At 29.3% G+C, this 17,414-nt stretch overlaps 1 protein-coding gene across 4 annotated transcripts in view; it reads left to right on the forward strand.

Annotated features, from left to right (window-relative positions):
• The window catches only part of LOC142328178 (CUB domain-containing protein 2), a 376,385-nt gene that overhangs the window by 336,870 nt on the left and 22,101 nt on the right, over positions 1–17,414 (forward strand). For all 4 annotated transcript variants that reach the window (XM_075371737.1, XM_075371745.1, XM_075371754.1 and 1 more), the window contains 4 exons: positions 461–657; positions 6,448–6,676; positions 10,262–10,482; positions 13,789–13,971. In XM_075371737.1, coding sequence (XP_075227852.1) covers positions 461–657; positions 6,448–6,676; positions 10,262–10,482; positions 13,789–13,971 — 830 coding nt within the window. The remainder of the gene's footprint in view (positions 1–460; positions 658–6,447; positions 6,677–10,261; positions 10,483–13,788; positions 13,972–17,414) is intronic.

Raw genomic sequence — 17,414 nt, forward strand, 5'->3', positions numbered from 1 at the left:
GACATGCTTTCTACTAAATTAGCTAGTCCTGGATTCGTTTCCTCTGAAGTATCTTGCATTTTTAAACCTACCTCTTTATCAGACTCATCTTCCTCATTAAAATATGTCCAAGTTTGTTATACAAAAATAAAGTAAAATATTCTTTTTTCATTTGTTTTCCCAAAGAATATAAGTAATTTATTATAAAAAAGTGGAATAAAATACTTTTTCAGAGATGTTCTTGCACTTATTCCACTAATAGGCCAGTAAGTTAATTTTATTTCCAAAAAAATGTTCTCTTATAAAGGGGATATTCTTATAAAGGGATTCAACTTTATTCAACTCCATATATCAAATATTTGATTCAGGTAAACATATAGTGCACAATATTAGAAAAAACTGGACAGTTAGAATCACCTAAAAGAAATTAATGACATAAAGCTTTCAATTTAATACCTGGTGTTTCTGTTCTGATTGCTAGTTGCAGTGATGGCTACCTCAAATTGTATTTAAAGGGTCAAGAAGCAACAGATTCTTATGATAAATTTGATCATGAGTTATGTGGGGAAGAGAGTCGACCAAAACAAGTTATATCTGATGGCCCGCGGTTAGTTATGGTGTTCAGCAGTGGAGAACTTCAAGGGCGAGGCTTTAAAGCAAAGTACACTTTTGAAACAGGTACAAATGAGTTAGTTGACTAAGATGTGTAGAGGCTGCTTTCTAATGCTATATTCACATCTTCAATATACTGATTATGATTTTGTAAAATATGTTTTGAAATTTGGGAGTGTTAGAAAAAGAATAAGTAAAGAAAATAAAAATATTAAGATTTAGAATCAATCTTTGTTATAAAAAAAAAAAATTATTTATTTATTCTTATGAATTAATTATAAGTTAATATTTATATTATGAATTATTTTTAGATTATATTTTCTTTGTTACTTATGGGTTCACCATTTATTTATGGCAAAATAAATAAATAAATAAAAGTATTTAAAATACTTTCCTTTCAATAAAGGGAAGTATTTTATTCTAATGTTTAAGTTATTTATGATTATTAATTTAATTGAATGTACTGTTATATAATACAAATATATACACAATACATCTATTTTCCATTTAATATCAATATACAATTATACAATAGTGTTCACAAATTAATAATGATAATTAATAATAATAACAATAACAATGTATAATAATAAGTAACAAATAATGCTCACAGTCACATCAACTTTTTATTAAGTACGTAAATATATAAATATTCTTGTATAATCTTGTACCTAGAATAGATGGATTAGGATTTCTTTAAAGTATGTTGTTTGTGGGTACACTATTGCTGAGAAGATGTATTCAATGGCCGGAATTATCGTGATGCCATTGACAAATTACAGTGGGGTACAAAAAAAATTTTTTTTTTTTTGTGTCGGAGAGACATATGTGATCCTGATAGTATTTTTTTTCCTGAATTCAAATATGATATCAGCTTCTTGCCATCATACAAAGTTTCCGAGAGACAGGCATTTATTATTATTTCAAACATTTTAATACTTTATGCATTCTTAACTACAAAATAGTCAGACCATTTAATTAACCTAGAAAGTAAGAAATGACGATTTTCTTCTATGTTTTGCCTGTGAAGCATCCCTCTTGATGGTCCAACAATAATCGACCAGCATATTAGGATTCCACTTGCCTTTATACCTCTTTTCCATAGATGAAATCTCCTGATGAAAGTGTTCCCCATGCTCATCACTCATGCGCCAAGATTTTCCAGGAAATGTAGGTGCAAGAAATGTAGGTGCAAATGCAGGAAGTGTACTTTTAAGGACATATTACAACCCAAATTTTTATAAGATGTTATAAGATTGTTGACAATATCAAAGTAATTTTCTGCTTTTCAATTTCCCAAAAAACTCTGAGTAACATTTTTGAATGCTTGCCAAGCTGCTTTCTCCAGTGGATTCAGTAGTTCCTCAAACTTTTCACCATGCATTAGTGATTGTATTTGTGGACCCACAAATATTCCTTCTTTAATTTTTATATCATTAATTTTTGTAAACTTCTGTTTAAAAGAAATTTGAAACTTCTGTAAAGAAACACTCTTACCTTTAATTTTTTACTTCTCAAAATCCTTTCAGGCCTAAGCCCATCCTCAATGATATCTTTTATAAATTCTTAAACTGTTTACAATTTATACAATAACTCATAAAAACTTGATAAATAATAATCATAATATAACTAGTTTACAAAATAATTTGGAAATAGTCGAAAAAGTAAATATTGAAGAGAATATAGTAATAAAAAATTTTAAATTTTAGAAAAAGTATATATATATATATACACGAGGGTAAGACAATTATTATCCAAAATGTAGTTTTAAATTTTATTGCAATACAAATAGGAAACTTACATGTACATCGTTTTTCAACATAGTCCCCTTGCATTTCAACATACTTGGTCCATCATTGCACAAGCTTCCTGATGCCCTCATAAAAGAAGGTTTTCGGTTGAGCTGCGAGCCAGGAATGCACCGCTTCTTTCACTGTTTCATCCGAGGTAAATCGACAGCCCCTTAATGCCTCTGAGTGGACCAAACAAGTGGTAGTCAGAAGGGGCAAGATCAGGACTATATGGAGGATGAGCCAGTACTTCAAAGTTGAGTTTTTGGAGCGTTTCAGCAGTGTGGACGTCGTGCAACAACACAACACCTTTCGACAGCAGTCCTCGGCGTTTGCTTTGAATTGCAGGCTTCAGCTTGGCAGTAAGCATCTCACTGTAACGCGCACTGTTTATTGTCGTGCCCCTTTCCTCATAATGTTCCAGTACTGAACCTTGTGAGTCCCAAAACACCGTAAGCATCAGTTTTCCTGCGGATGGTTGAGTCTTGGAACTTTTTTTTGCAAGACGAATTTGGATGTTTCCATTCCATACTCTGCCGTTTACTCTCCGGCTTGTAATGATGGATCCATGTTTCGACACCAGTGATGATTCTGTCTAAGATGTCCTGTTCGTTACCATAGCGATCCAAATGTTTTTTGGCAGATGTCCTAGCGTGTTTGTTTATACAACTGTGTGAGTTGTTTTGGAACCCATCTTGCAAAGACTTTATGAAACTCAAGTCTGTTATGGATGATTTCGTAGGCAGAACCGTGACTAATTTGCACACGATGTGCCACTTCATCAATAGTTACTCATCTGTCTAAGAAAATCTGTCACGTGCATGCTCAATGTTTTCCTCATTTGTGGCGGTAAACGGTTGTCCGGCTCCTTCGTCGTGCGTAACACTTGTGCGACCATTTTTTAATTTTTCAATTCATTCGTAGACACTCTGTTGCGGCAACACACTGTACCCGTACTGTACCAAAATTCTTCGATGAATTTCAGCCCCTGATACACCTTTCGACCACAAAAATCGGATCATTGAACGTTGCTCTTATTTAGTGCAAACAGAAAGTGGAGCAGCCATGATTAACGGCATGGCAGCAATAATGGAACTACCCTGGCCACGCATGCGTCATCTACGCAACACGACAGTACTGCGAACATAAACAAAAACATCACTAAATTGCAGATAATAATTGACTTGACGAGGGTTTATATATTTACGTTTATATATATATACATAAACGTGAATTCAGTCTTATAAATCTGAAAACGGAATTTGATGGGGACATTCTTATTAAAATCATTTAAGTTGGTAAACACGAACAAATATTTGTTTTAAATTTATTTTAGAATTACATTTAAATTATATTTTTATTTTGTTTTTAATTTTTTTTATTTGTTTTAATTTTAAAATAACAATTTTTACAAAATGTAAAAAGCTAATAGAGTTATTGTATAAATTGTAAAAAGTTTAGGAATTTATAAAAGATATCACTGAGAATGGGCTTAGGCCCGAAAGCGTTTTGATTAAGTAAAAAATTAAAAGTATGAGTGTTTCTCTAATTCTGTGCTTTGCGAAGGCCGAAAGAATATTATATTGTATAAATACATATATTAATTTATATTTAATAAATCAGCCCTAAGTACAGAATAATTGAAATAGGATGACTTACCTTATTTCATTACACAAACATAAGTGCTTTCGCGAGCTTTATTCACGTCATCAGCTACATACATTTATATATATTACAAAAAAACATCATAAACTTGCAATCCATGATAACATACCACTTATTCACTTATAATTTTATGTTAAAAATATTTTAAACCAATTAAATTTTATTAAAACCTTTAAATTTAACTTATCATACTTTAAAATCTTATGTAAACAAATTTTAAAACTTTTATTTGAATTAAACATTTTTTTAAAATTATAATCAAAACAAAAGATAAAATACATAAAATATAAAAAATATATAAAAAATTGTTTAAAATTATAAAGATTAAGCAATTGAAATCAACTAAAGTTAAAATTAAAATGTAAAAATATAATTAAAACAAATATAAAAATTAAAACTTTTAAAATAACAACAAAAACTTAAGCAAAGAAAAATCGTGTGCTAGCCACTTCACTAAATTTACTCTGCTAACCATATTGAAAGATCAATTACTCACTACTATTATCAGTTACTCAATTGATCATTCAATATGGTTACTAAATTCAGAGAAATGGCTGGCTCATGATTTTTCTTTGCTTAAGTTTTTATTTTAAAAGTTTTAATTTTTATCTTTCTTTTAATTTTATTATATTATCTTTCTATTTAATTTTTACATTTTAACTTTAACTTAATTGATTTTAATTGTGATAAATCGTTATAATTTTAAACAATTTTTTTATATATTTTTTATCTCTTGTTTTGTTATAATATTTTTTTTAAATTAATTTAAATAAAAGTTTTAAACTTTTGTTACATACGATTTTAAAGTAGAATTAATTAAATCTAATTTAAAGACTTTTAATAAAATTTAATTGTTTAAAAATATTTTTAACATAAAATTATAAGTAAATAAGTAGTATGTTATGGATCGCAAGTTTATGATGTTTTTTTGTAATATATATAGAATTTAAATGGTTTAGATGTGTTTAGACTAAATCCATGCTATCTATTCAGATTTCTCATAACAATAAAAATTATTTTTATTTATTTATTTTTTATTCTTATTCTAAAATCCCAGCTTAAAGTAACTTTTGTTCTTACAAAATAAGTTTGTATGGCACAAAACAGGTATATATTAGCAGGTTTATTATGAGGTATAAGGTATAACAAATATTTTATAAATATAGCATTTCATTAACTGTTTTGCTTTGCAGTAATACAGTACGGTTTGATCTTCTTGGAGATGAAATCAATTTGATCACTATATGAAATTAAATAATTTTTCAAGATGCTCAGTAATTTTAAATAAGTTTGTATGGCACTTGTAACAGTACTTTTATTTCTCTAAAAATAAGTCATTTATATTATTATCAAGATCTATGAAATCAAGATACTATAGTAATGGGTTTTTTTTTATATTTTTAGTAGTGAATAATTAAAATGGTTCATCTTTCCAACTACCTTGATTTATTTCAAGGTTGTTGTCCTCCTATATTTTACAAGAACTTGTATGGTTAGTGATGATTATTATGCAATTCTAGAAGTAGTTCTGTTTCAGAAGTAATTAATGAATTTATGAATTCTTAATTTTCTAATTCCCATCATTTTAGCCGCAATATTTTTACTTCCTGTGTTACTAGAAACACAATCTAACCATACTTTTTTTTATTTATTATTTATCAATGTGTCCATCAAATCCTTCTATTTTTTTTATATTTTGAATTCTATCAGCAATATTATAATTTTTTCTGTTCTTAGTTTATAATGATTCATATAACAAGAACGTTTAAATATAATATAGAATATATTCTGTGGAGGTTTTCTGCAAATACTCTCTGCTTAAAGAAATGTTTTTAAAACTTGTAACAGCACTTGCTGGGAAACCTACCTTTGTCAAAATATTTAACAAATCAGGAAGTAGGCAGTTATTCTTAAAAAAAAATCATTTTCTAATCTTAAACTTCATCATCAGGCATCAACAGATTAATCAAACAAACCAAGTAAAAATGAGTCTGTATAAATAGAGACCATGCAGACCAAAGAATTACTATATTATAATATCAGAATATTATTTTATGGTTAGCTATGGAGTAAGATAATATTATCTTTCTTATTAAAGAAACAAGCTCTTTCAAACGCTAAAATCTAACTTCATAATTCACACTAACATATCTATGTACACTTTTTTCTGCAAACATTACCTGAAATTTATATACACTATAATATTATAATTTTAAAATCCTCTGTTCTCAGTCTTGACCATTTAAGAAGTAACTAATTAAGGATGTTGTAATTGTTTACAGTCATTGATTTATGTAGATTGAAATAAGTCATACTATTCAAAGTTTGATATAATGATTTATTTATAACATAATTTTTATTTTGTAAAACTTTAAGTTAATCAGAAATTTTCATTTTTCAGAATATAGAATTCCTGGAACTGCTGCTCCAGATGGCAGCTGTACATTTACATACAGGAGTTCAAGTAGAAAAAAAGGAGAATTCAATTCTCCTAGGTACCCTTCCAATTATCCTAGTCAAACAAATTGCTCATATACATTTATAGCAACACCGAATGATCAAGTCACCATAGTGTTTGATCACTTCAAAGTACGAGCGGATAGTGCAAATACTACATATGGATCCTATGGGTATGGATATTATTGATTAATAATTAAAATATTTAAAATAAATATATTAATTTGACTTTTATATTAACCTTATACTAATTTGTTAACATCTAATAATAACATTTAACATTATTTTGAACATTAGAATTCACTATTGTGATGTGCAGTTGTGGTTGTCTGTTGTTTTTACATATATTCAGTGTAGTAATAATTGCATGCATAACTTACAAGAGTATCACAAAGTAGATTACGAATATAAAAATAATTACAAATTAGAGAGAGAGCATTTTATTTAGTTTTATTCAAAGCTAAATAGTCGAATGAATTAGTGTTGAATACTAATCAGTGTGTGGCTTGTTTTCAAGTTGTTTAATGGACTTCATGAGATGTGTTGATTGTTTATATTTTTAATGATCTTTTGCTTTATTTTTATTAGTTACACCTTTTAAACATGTACGTTCTTGAAACTTAATTTCAGCTATTCCTTATATAGGAGAAATAGTAGTCCAATGAGTATGGGGGGGATTTGCTGTAGATAACCCTACACTAAACCGATTTTTTACTTTTCACTTCATTATACCCTTCATCTTATCAATAATAGTAATTATACACCTAATATTCCTACACGAATCCGGATCCTCTAACCCACTTGGTATAAAAAACAACATTGATAAAATTCCATTCCACCCTTATTTCACAACTAAAGATATTTTAGGAATAGTAATAACAATAATTATTTTTATAATAATAATTAACATAAATCCATTCCTAACCGTAGACCCAGAAAATTTTACACCAGCAAACCCACTTAGAACACCTCCTCACATTCAACCTGAATGATATTTTCTTTTCGCATATGCAATCCTACAATACATTTGTGTCATTTATTCTTATGAAGTAATCATTTATAATGTTATTACATCAGGTACAATAATGTATTATGTCAGTCTGGCAATTTGAATTAAGTTTAGGCTGAGTAGAAAGTGGATAATTGTTGCATTTGCATTGTAGAAAAAACAAGTTTAAATGTGTTCAATATATTTTAATCCACTATTTTAGTATCAGTCAATTTCAGTTTTCAGAACCAAGAGTAATAATAATAATAACCTTATAATAAATACCAGAAAGAAGATCAGAAATTAATGTCACAAACAGATTAGTGTCATGAACTCATTGGCCAGAATTTATGGGAAAATTATAAAATGCCATGAAAAATTATGAAGTGGTTAAGAATGATTTCATTGATTTAGAAGGGCAAAATGGTTTTCATATTGCTAGATCTTGCATAGATAATGTTTTTTGTTTGATGCAAATGGTTGAAAATGCTTGCATGAATCATAGAAAGGCATTTAGTATTTATTAATTTAGAACTGAATTATCTTCCAATAAGCCACATCTTATATCACAAGATGAATTAAATGATTTGGTTAGGGATTTAAATGTGTCAAAAAATCAAGCTGAACTGTTAGGATCAAGACTGTAAGGTTGAAATTTACTAAAAAAAAATTCAAAAATTACAGGCTTTCGAAGCCGACAAAAAGAACTTTCTCAGTACTTTATTGATGAAAATAATTTGGTATATTGCAAAAATACTGATGAGCTTATGTTACACTAAGGACATGTTCATAAACCTGAGAACTGGCAACTTTTCATAGGTTCGTCCAAGTATAGTTTAAAAGTGGTTCTACTACACAACGGTAACAAATATCCTTCAATACCAATCGCTTACAGTATTACTTTGAAAGAGACATACGATGTGATAAAAGACGTTCTTGAAAAAACAAATTATAAAAACATAGCTGGAACATATTTGGTGATTTGAAAGTTATAACTCTTTTGTTAGGCATCCAGTTAGGCTGGATGCTCTAAGCTGGATGCACTAAGTATATGTGTTTTCTTTGCGAATGGGACAGCCGAGCTAGGGATAATCATTATGTTACCAAAGAGTGGAAGAAACAAGATAATGGTAATTTTCCAAATGGGTAAAAGTATTATTCATGAACCCTTAGTTGAACCCAAAGAAATATTTTTACCCCTTCTCCATATCAAACTAGGACTAATGAAAAATTTTGTAAAAGCAATGAAAAAGGATAGTTTCTGATTTTTGTACATCAGGCAGAAATTTCCAAATGTAAGTGAAGGAAAAATTAAAGAAGAAATATTTGTTGGTCCTCAAATAAGAGAGTTGGTCAAAGATGATGTATTTAACTCAATGTTAAATAATGTAGGAAGTGTAGCTTGGGCTTCATTTAAAGACGTTTGCAAAAACTTTCTCGGCAAACAAAAGTCCAACAATTACCATGATATTGTTAATCAACTTCTTACTTCATACAGAGCTATGGGATGTAACATGTCTTTGAACATACATTTCCTCCACTCACATCTGGATTTTTTCCCGGACAACCTCAGAGACATAACACGGTGAAGGTTTCCACCAAGAAATTTCAGTGATCGAAAGCCACTGTAAAGGGAAATGGAATACTAACATGCTAGCCATTAGTATGGACATTAATTTGGAATCTGCCTGAGGCTATTTATAAAAGTAAAGCATCATTGTAAACACACGTATGGCCATGGAAAATTATAAATTTTACAGATTTTAATTATATTTCCTCTTAATTTTTTTTTTGAAGCATAATTTATTTAAAATTAAGGGTGATAGAATAATTGTATTTACAGATCTATAATGTATGCAAAAAAGCAATTCAAGAAATGGTATCACACTTAGAGAAACATTAAATTTTTTTGTCTATTAGTGCAATTAATTATTTGCATTAAAATGAATTGATTCTAATTTGAAACAAAGGTTTACAAATTATCTTACTATTTATTAATTCCCAAATTAATTCCTAATAATCTAAATTAATGGATAACAGTCTCTTTAGTAACCTACCCTACAGTAAATAAGTAATCATTTGATCCTTACAATTTGTTACTAAGATGCATTAAAACAAACAAACACAAAAAAAAAACATTTACTGTCAAAAGGTGGTGAAGTTATTCATCAATATTTTAACACAGCATAAATTTTTAAGGATACTTAGGAAGAGAAAGAAATTTCATAAAACAAATTGTAGTTATGGCAAGAATAGTAATTTTACAATCAGACAACAGAATCTATTACTTTATCTAGCTGGTACACAATATTCTGAACTGTACTGTTCTGTTAATTTAAGCTTCTTTTCTATTTTTCATACCACTTTGCTATGATGAAATCATGTTTAACACAAATAAAATGGGTAGTTTAGAACCTTCTCCCTTACATGGCAATTATCATTTTAGAAGTTTAATTATGCAGTAGCCAACAAAAGAAAATGTTAATATGTAAAAACAATTTCAGATAGTCGTATTATATGGTATAGTGCAGACTGTATTAAATAACCAAAACAATTTTTGAACTTCCTACCTTACATTTTGAAATGATCTCTTCAGAGCACTCATTTTCTGTTCTTAATTGACATATGTTATAACTACTTAATAGTAAGGTTTTTCTACAATTGCTATAACTTTGAAGTAGTGTGAACTAGTATTTGCCATGAAAACAATCTAATTATTTATTAATATTTATGTCCCATAATAATAATTTTATGTGAAACAATATTTCAGATTATCAATATGCCAAGAAGACTGGCTTGAGATGTATAATTTGTATAAAGATGGAACAGAAAAACTTATTGGTCGATATTGTGGTATGACAGCACCAGGCCCATTAGACTCCAATCGTGGGGCAATTGGCATTAGAGTAATCCTTCATTCAGACCAAGAAGGTGTGTTCAGTGGATTCAAAGCTAGATACACCTTTGATGTGGCTAAATCTATATTTGGAGGTAAGTTATTCAATGATTTATACACATTCCCATTATGTAGACATGAGTGTATGAATTTTAAAATATGAATTGTACTCTTAACACTAGTATGCAGAAGAGTGGCTGGAATAACAGTCAGTCACACCAATTGAGAGACTGACACTGAAATATCTTAAACTATCCAATATGGTAAAACTATCTGTAACATGGATAATTTACCTTGAAAATTACCCATTGTCTCATTATTTGAGGTGCTCAAAAAGCTGCAACCTCCAATTTGTCTAAGTACATCCTAGGTGTATTTGAGAGCCAAATAAAAAGAAGGACCCAGAGCCAGTGTGAACATCAACTTTAGGGTTGTCCTTTTCTTCTTCAGTGACATGAAGATTTTCAATCTCATACTCATTTCCAAATTTATGGAAATTAGTCACACTTGAACAACATACACACTGTAAATAATCATTATTATTTGATGAAAATTGTCACAAACGCAGTATAGATGGAAGGTCTTACATCTTCAAGGGTTGGATGCTTACTGTTTGTAGTTGCTTAACTGAAATCATTTGTGTAAAAATGTATGCATTGTGAAATGGGGAATTCCAAGGTGTTATAAAACCCACTTAATTAACTCAGACAGGCTTTGTCAGAACACTTCCTGGATAGCTTTAACAATTTCTTCACCAATAAACAGCTGTCCTGATCATTTGAGATCTCACACACCTGGTATTATTACATTTAATATTCCTACCTGCCATGCTCTTGTAATTTGGTATTGGTTGTCCTTATACCCTTTTGAATTTGCTCTGATCTTATATCTCATGGAATCATACAAAAAAGGGACTTTTTCCTACAAAGAGACAATTTACTAATATTTTCATTGTCACCTAGAATGCACCTGTAATGTAGTTGAAACTTAATAAATCTTCCTTAAATTTTGTTCATGTTTGTGATGGAAAACTTTCATGGAAATGCTGTATACAGTTGTTGAAAAAAGTAACTAGAGATTTTAACTAATGTCATATTTTATGTTAACAATTTATTTGAACTCTGTTTTGATGCTAATAATATTATCCACAACAAGGACGTATTCATTCATGTAACATGAAGATAAATTATTACAAATCAGAAGTTTCATCTAGTTTCAAGTGTTAGTACCACGTACTCAGCAAGCAGTATTCTTACAATTCAGTTTATGAGGCAGGGATAGTACTTCTACAGTGATGAGAAATTGCTAAATGAACATAAAGATTATCCATTCTATTTATCACATTTTTATTAAGATTTCAAAAAAAAACATTTTAAACTGTCAAGAATTTCAATAAATTTATCAGAATTCTTAAACATTTTAGAACATAAAGCCAGAACCTTCAACAAAATATGAAAAATTTATAATCTTAGAAAAAATTAAATTGGAGTTAAATTTTCATTGTACAGAAAACTCCACATGGGAGTTTATCTATTCCATACAAAAGAAAGAAGCACGAGTAGATAGAAACATAATATCTCGAAAGCTGGCAGAATAATTCTATAGATCACAAAATTGTGCATAGATGTCTTAGTAGAATTATCAAAACAATTTATCATTGATAAAGAATTACCACTAAAAGCAATTTAGTAACTCAGTATTATTAGTTCATTCATATATTTAAAATTTCTTTAAAAAACTAATTTGGGTACTTTTAAAGAAAAATGCCTTCCTAATACTAATGGCTATTCATCCACATTAACAGCTTACTCAAACAACGTTTTGCTCGCTGCATAAAATAAATAAGTAGTATGCTAGACAGCGTGTCAGAACAAAATTAGTAACAGAAATAACATATTACTAAACACATTATTAAATAATATTACTAAACACATTATTAAATAACATTACTAAACACATTACTAAATAACATATTGCTGGTGTATGCTAATATTCACCAACCAGCAAACACGCAAAATTTCCAGAACTGAAAGTTATTCTGTTGCTTTTTTACATTCTGAAGTCACAAATAATCCATAGACTCAACACATTTGAATGATAACTTTACAAGCACTCTAAACAGGAAAAAATATCATATTTTTAAAAAGAATGACAACACAGAATGAGAGATTTTACATACTTATGAAGCATTCCTTTTAAATATAATTCAATCATTTTTTTTTTGTTGATAGTATGAAACAGATACTTCAATAAAATTAACTTCTTTAAAATATTAATAAAATAGCACCTGATAATGTGAACAACTTGAATGGAAGTTTTTTGGCATTTTTTGTGAAAATTACCACCAGGTGCTAAAAAGATGTAAATTTAAGTACAATATTTTCAGTACAATTAGGCCTACACATTTTTTTTTTAAATTGTCTTTCTAATTAGGCTTTTTAAACTTTTTTCCTTGCATACCAATTTACTCAAATTTTCAGGCTTCCTGTGTAAGCTTCAAATATCTGATAAAACTTTAATATTAATGTTGCTTGTGATACTAAGTTACAGGAGGATCCCAGAAACAGATATTGTAAATGAATGATCAGATCAACATTGTGACTTTCATGTGGAAACTGGTTTAACATGGTTGTTAACAAAAAATGGAACAATTTTATTTGTAGGTCGCTGACAATATAGAAAAAAGAATTTTTAATGAAAGAATTTGTTTATATAAAAGAACAAATCAAGTTACTTCATTTGCATAAAATGTTTTATTCAAATAATTTGATCCATTGTTTGTATTCAACAATAATGTGCTGTAGCAACACATAAAAATAATTTTTAGATTACTTTAAATGTTTTATTACAGTTTTTAGTCAAAGCATTAAAAATTATTTTTTTTTTTATGCAAAATATATGATATCATAACAGTCTATAACCCAATTACTATTTTCTTGTTAGTCTTTTTTTGTTTCAGAACAACCAGTCTTGAGACAGTGTCATTAATTAGAAGCAAATCATTAACAATGTTTTACAGCCACCCTAGTCATAAAGCATAATTTTCACAGTGGTAATAAATAGAAATAGAATATCTGCTGTTTGAAAATGCTTCTAAAGTTGATAAACCACAGTCTAATAAAATTCCCCTGATAAACATTAAGACATATTGAAGATTTTTTTTCTGTTTGTTTAACCCCCAGAAGCAATACCACCATTAGGTATTGCTTCAGAGGATGAGATGAATGATTTGTAGTGTGTGTGAAAATGACATGCCTGATCAGGATTTGAACTCGGGACCTCCAGATGAAAGGCCAAGATGCTACCACTTGTGCCACGGAGGCATATTAAAGATTTAACACACAAACACTCTACTTTGCTTATCATTATATTATTTATTTATTTACTTAAATTTTTTTTAGACTGTGGAAGCAATGTAAGCAGTAGTGATTATGGTGTGATAACCAGCCCCAACTTCCCGCTCAATTATGAGGGTCCGTCAAGAGGCATGGCCAGTAAAACATGTAACTGGTATGTCAATGTTCGACCTAACCACAAAATTCTGCTCAACTTTGAACATTTTGCTGTTGAAGGTGAACCTACAGGTTTGTGAACTTTAAAATATATTACTAGTTATAGAATAAGTATAAGTATAAAAAAGTATGATTTATGAGCTGATTTGAGATAGTCAGTATTCTTAAAACTCACAAACACATTAAAAATTATTCACATATTTTTCCGTGTACAGTGAATCAACAAACATAAAATTTACAAAATAAAAACATTTTGCAAACATCCAACAAGACCTATTAAATGAAATACACGCAAAATTTGTCTTTGACTCGGAAAATAATACAGGTCAAAATGAAAAATAAATAATTCCTACACAAGAAAATATCTGTATGGTTCAGAGCTAAATTTACAATCGTTAAACAATATACTCAATTTCATGAATGTAATTAATTAAAAATTAATAATACATATAATATACCCATAATCTATCCTATATGAAAGCTGGCAAAGGAAACTCTACAACAGATCTACATAATTGGACACTGCCTAAGCAAACATGAATATACTAACAAAAATAACATAATTAAGCCAAAAATTTAAAATTAATATAAAACTATATAAAATTTTATAATACATTTATAATATAATATAAAATTAATATTTTATAATATAAAATTAATATAAAAATAATAGCATAAAACATAACTAATAATAAAAAAAAAAACAGTTCTTCAAACAAATGACATAAACACCTATTATCTACATGCAGATTATAATCTTAACTTAACTTAACTTTTATCATTAAAAAGAATTCATGCTAATCAACAAAATTTAGGATGTGTACAATGCTGGCAAATGCAGATTTCAATTTTTCAATAGAGCCTATTTCTATGCTAACATACCTGTGCAAGAAATGATCAAAATACTAAAAATAATAGAAATGACTAAAAAGCAACACACCAATAGAACACAAACAGAAATGAAATCATAACCTTAAGGCAAACTACAATGAAGCAAAAATACTTTTCATATTACAAATATTACACTCAATCATACCTACCATTAGGTTCACAACTTTCTAATCTCTTAACTGATTTATTTTTATAACGCTTCAAAACAAAAACACTGATATTATGGAAAGAGTAACAAAAAATAAAGTATTTTACTGGCATTACTATGCTGATGACCAACATAATCTGAGCAAAGATTACATATGGTAATGTTACAAACTTTACTTGAATTAACAGATTACAGGCCAATTAAAATTAATTTAAAAGTAATTTGCTACTTTGCAAATTACTTTTAAAATATTCAGAAAACCCACTGAAAATGACACATTTGTTCATCTTTGTTCGCAGTGTAATAAGATGTAATCATCTTACATTGCATAACCTTCAAACTGTGTTCCTACAATCATTACACTAGCTAACACATTCCTTTCAGCTGGTCACTGTACAAAGAACTTGTACTAAAACATTTTATATGGGTGGTTGCTACTCACATTTATATTTGTTGATAACATACTACATAAAATATTCAAGAACACAGTTTGTAAACAGCTCATACATAAAGAACACAAAATGAAATTAAAATAAAATATTCTATACAACTTCTCATTGTAAAAAACCCAAGAAAAAATAAATAATGGTAATCATACAGCAATCAATCAAAGATGTATTAAACTATATTTGTTTCAAACAACAAACAAAATACACAAATCTTAGGGAACACTAAAAAAACACACATGAAAAATATGTAACCCAGGAGTATACAACTTAACTTAAACTACAGAATTATGTTACTCAACAAGAGACTAGTCATGCATTCACCGTAATTACAAAACACAGCAGAACCACTTTTTAGAAGTAACCTCAAAAAAAGGACACATTCAGACATGCAAATTTTACACACAGTTCATAAAAATAAGATACCAAACACTTGAACAAAATTAAATTTACAAACCCAATAAATCTGACACAAATAATAAACAAACTTATGAAACACATCTGATTAAATGCTTGAAAAGATTTTCTTATCTAAGAAATATGCCATAAATAATATCACTAGAAACTCCACTGAAGTAGTAGCTGTATTATTAGCTTCAAAATAACTTACTGGAAGAATAATTTTCACATAATTTTGAAAGTGAGTCATTAATAACTTTTTATGTTTTTTTATTATTAAAGTATTTTTCATTTCAAGTATTCAACAGATCTTTTCAGAGCTGTTTTCTAACTCTTTTCATCAGTAGTATTGCTACTACTGATTAATTTATTAACATATCAGAAGCACAGTTTTAAACTAAATCAAAAAATATCATTGGAAGGATTAAATCAAACAAAATTAAACTGAAAAAAAATGTTACATTACGGATTAAAAATTTAAGAACATGAAAGCAAGTAATAATGCAGATATATGCATATCACAGTTCACAAGCCACTTAAACAGTAGTGCGCCAAAAATTAGCAACCTCAATTGCGTTCTTTGTGGCCTCAAGCAGTTCCTTCTATGTGTATTTGGCTGGGCAAAGATGACATTGAAGAAAATGGACTGTAGTCTGCGTATTGCCACAGTCCATGCAGCAGAACCCACAGTGAAACCTGTGAGAAACTCTCTATCTCTAAATCTTACAGAGTTTGTGATTGACAGTATCATAGGCTCCCATGAGATTTATGAATACAGCCCCTGTTATCTGCCGCTTTTAGAAACTATCATTAATGTGCTGAGTTAATTTTAAAACCTGCAATGTACAACTCTTTCCTTCCGTGAGAAGGGTAAGAAGGGATGAGACACAGCTCGATTTTATATATCATTCTCTGGAGGATGAGTCTTTCAAGGACCTTACAGAAACGGCATAGCAGTGAAATTAGCTATATCAAGAGCTATTAAGGTCATTACAATGTTTGCCAAGTTTGTGGATAGCTATGATTATTCCTCCATATTTTCATAAATTTAAGTGTCTGGATACAGCTATTCATCAATTCGAAGACCCATTGTTTTGCATCAGAGCTGAAGTTCTTGAATTGCTCGTGGGTCATCTAGACCAGCTGTTTTACCATTCTTGCATTTTCTCAGAGCTCTTTCAAGTTCAAGCTGGGTTAAAGGTTGGAAGAGGGTGCCAAGTCAGGTTAGCACTAAAACGACTTTCTTCTTATCTTACAGGTGTGTACTGGTCTGTCAGTACACACCTGTAAGCTAATGTGCAATTTGGTCTCCTTTAACATTGACATGCATATTTATTTGGGGGGATCTGTTTCAAGTCGTAACCTCCAAGCTTTCTGGCTGTGTTTTGCTCAAGTCACATTCGAACATCAGTCTGATCCATTATTCTTTCTTTTCAGAAATAGAAGAGATGATGTTCTGGACTGCTTGGACAGTTTCTTCACTGAAAGGCTTTGGCTTTTCCTCATGGAGTCTGTAGTATTTATCCAGCAAGCAGATCTTTCTGGAGTCATACCTGGAAGATAGGTAGCTCTGTGGCCTCTAGAAATTGATGTCTATAAGCAGATTTTCACTATATAAGTTGAAGAGCCAT

Source organism: Lycorma delicatula, chromosome 1, assembly GCF_047948215.1.
Source record: "Lycorma delicatula isolate Av1 chromosome 1, ASM4794821v1, whole genome shotgun sequence".
In the NCBI taxonomy this organism is placed as follows: domain Eukaryota; kingdom Metazoa; phylum Arthropoda; class Insecta; order Hemiptera; family Fulgoridae; genus Lycorma; species Lycorma delicatula.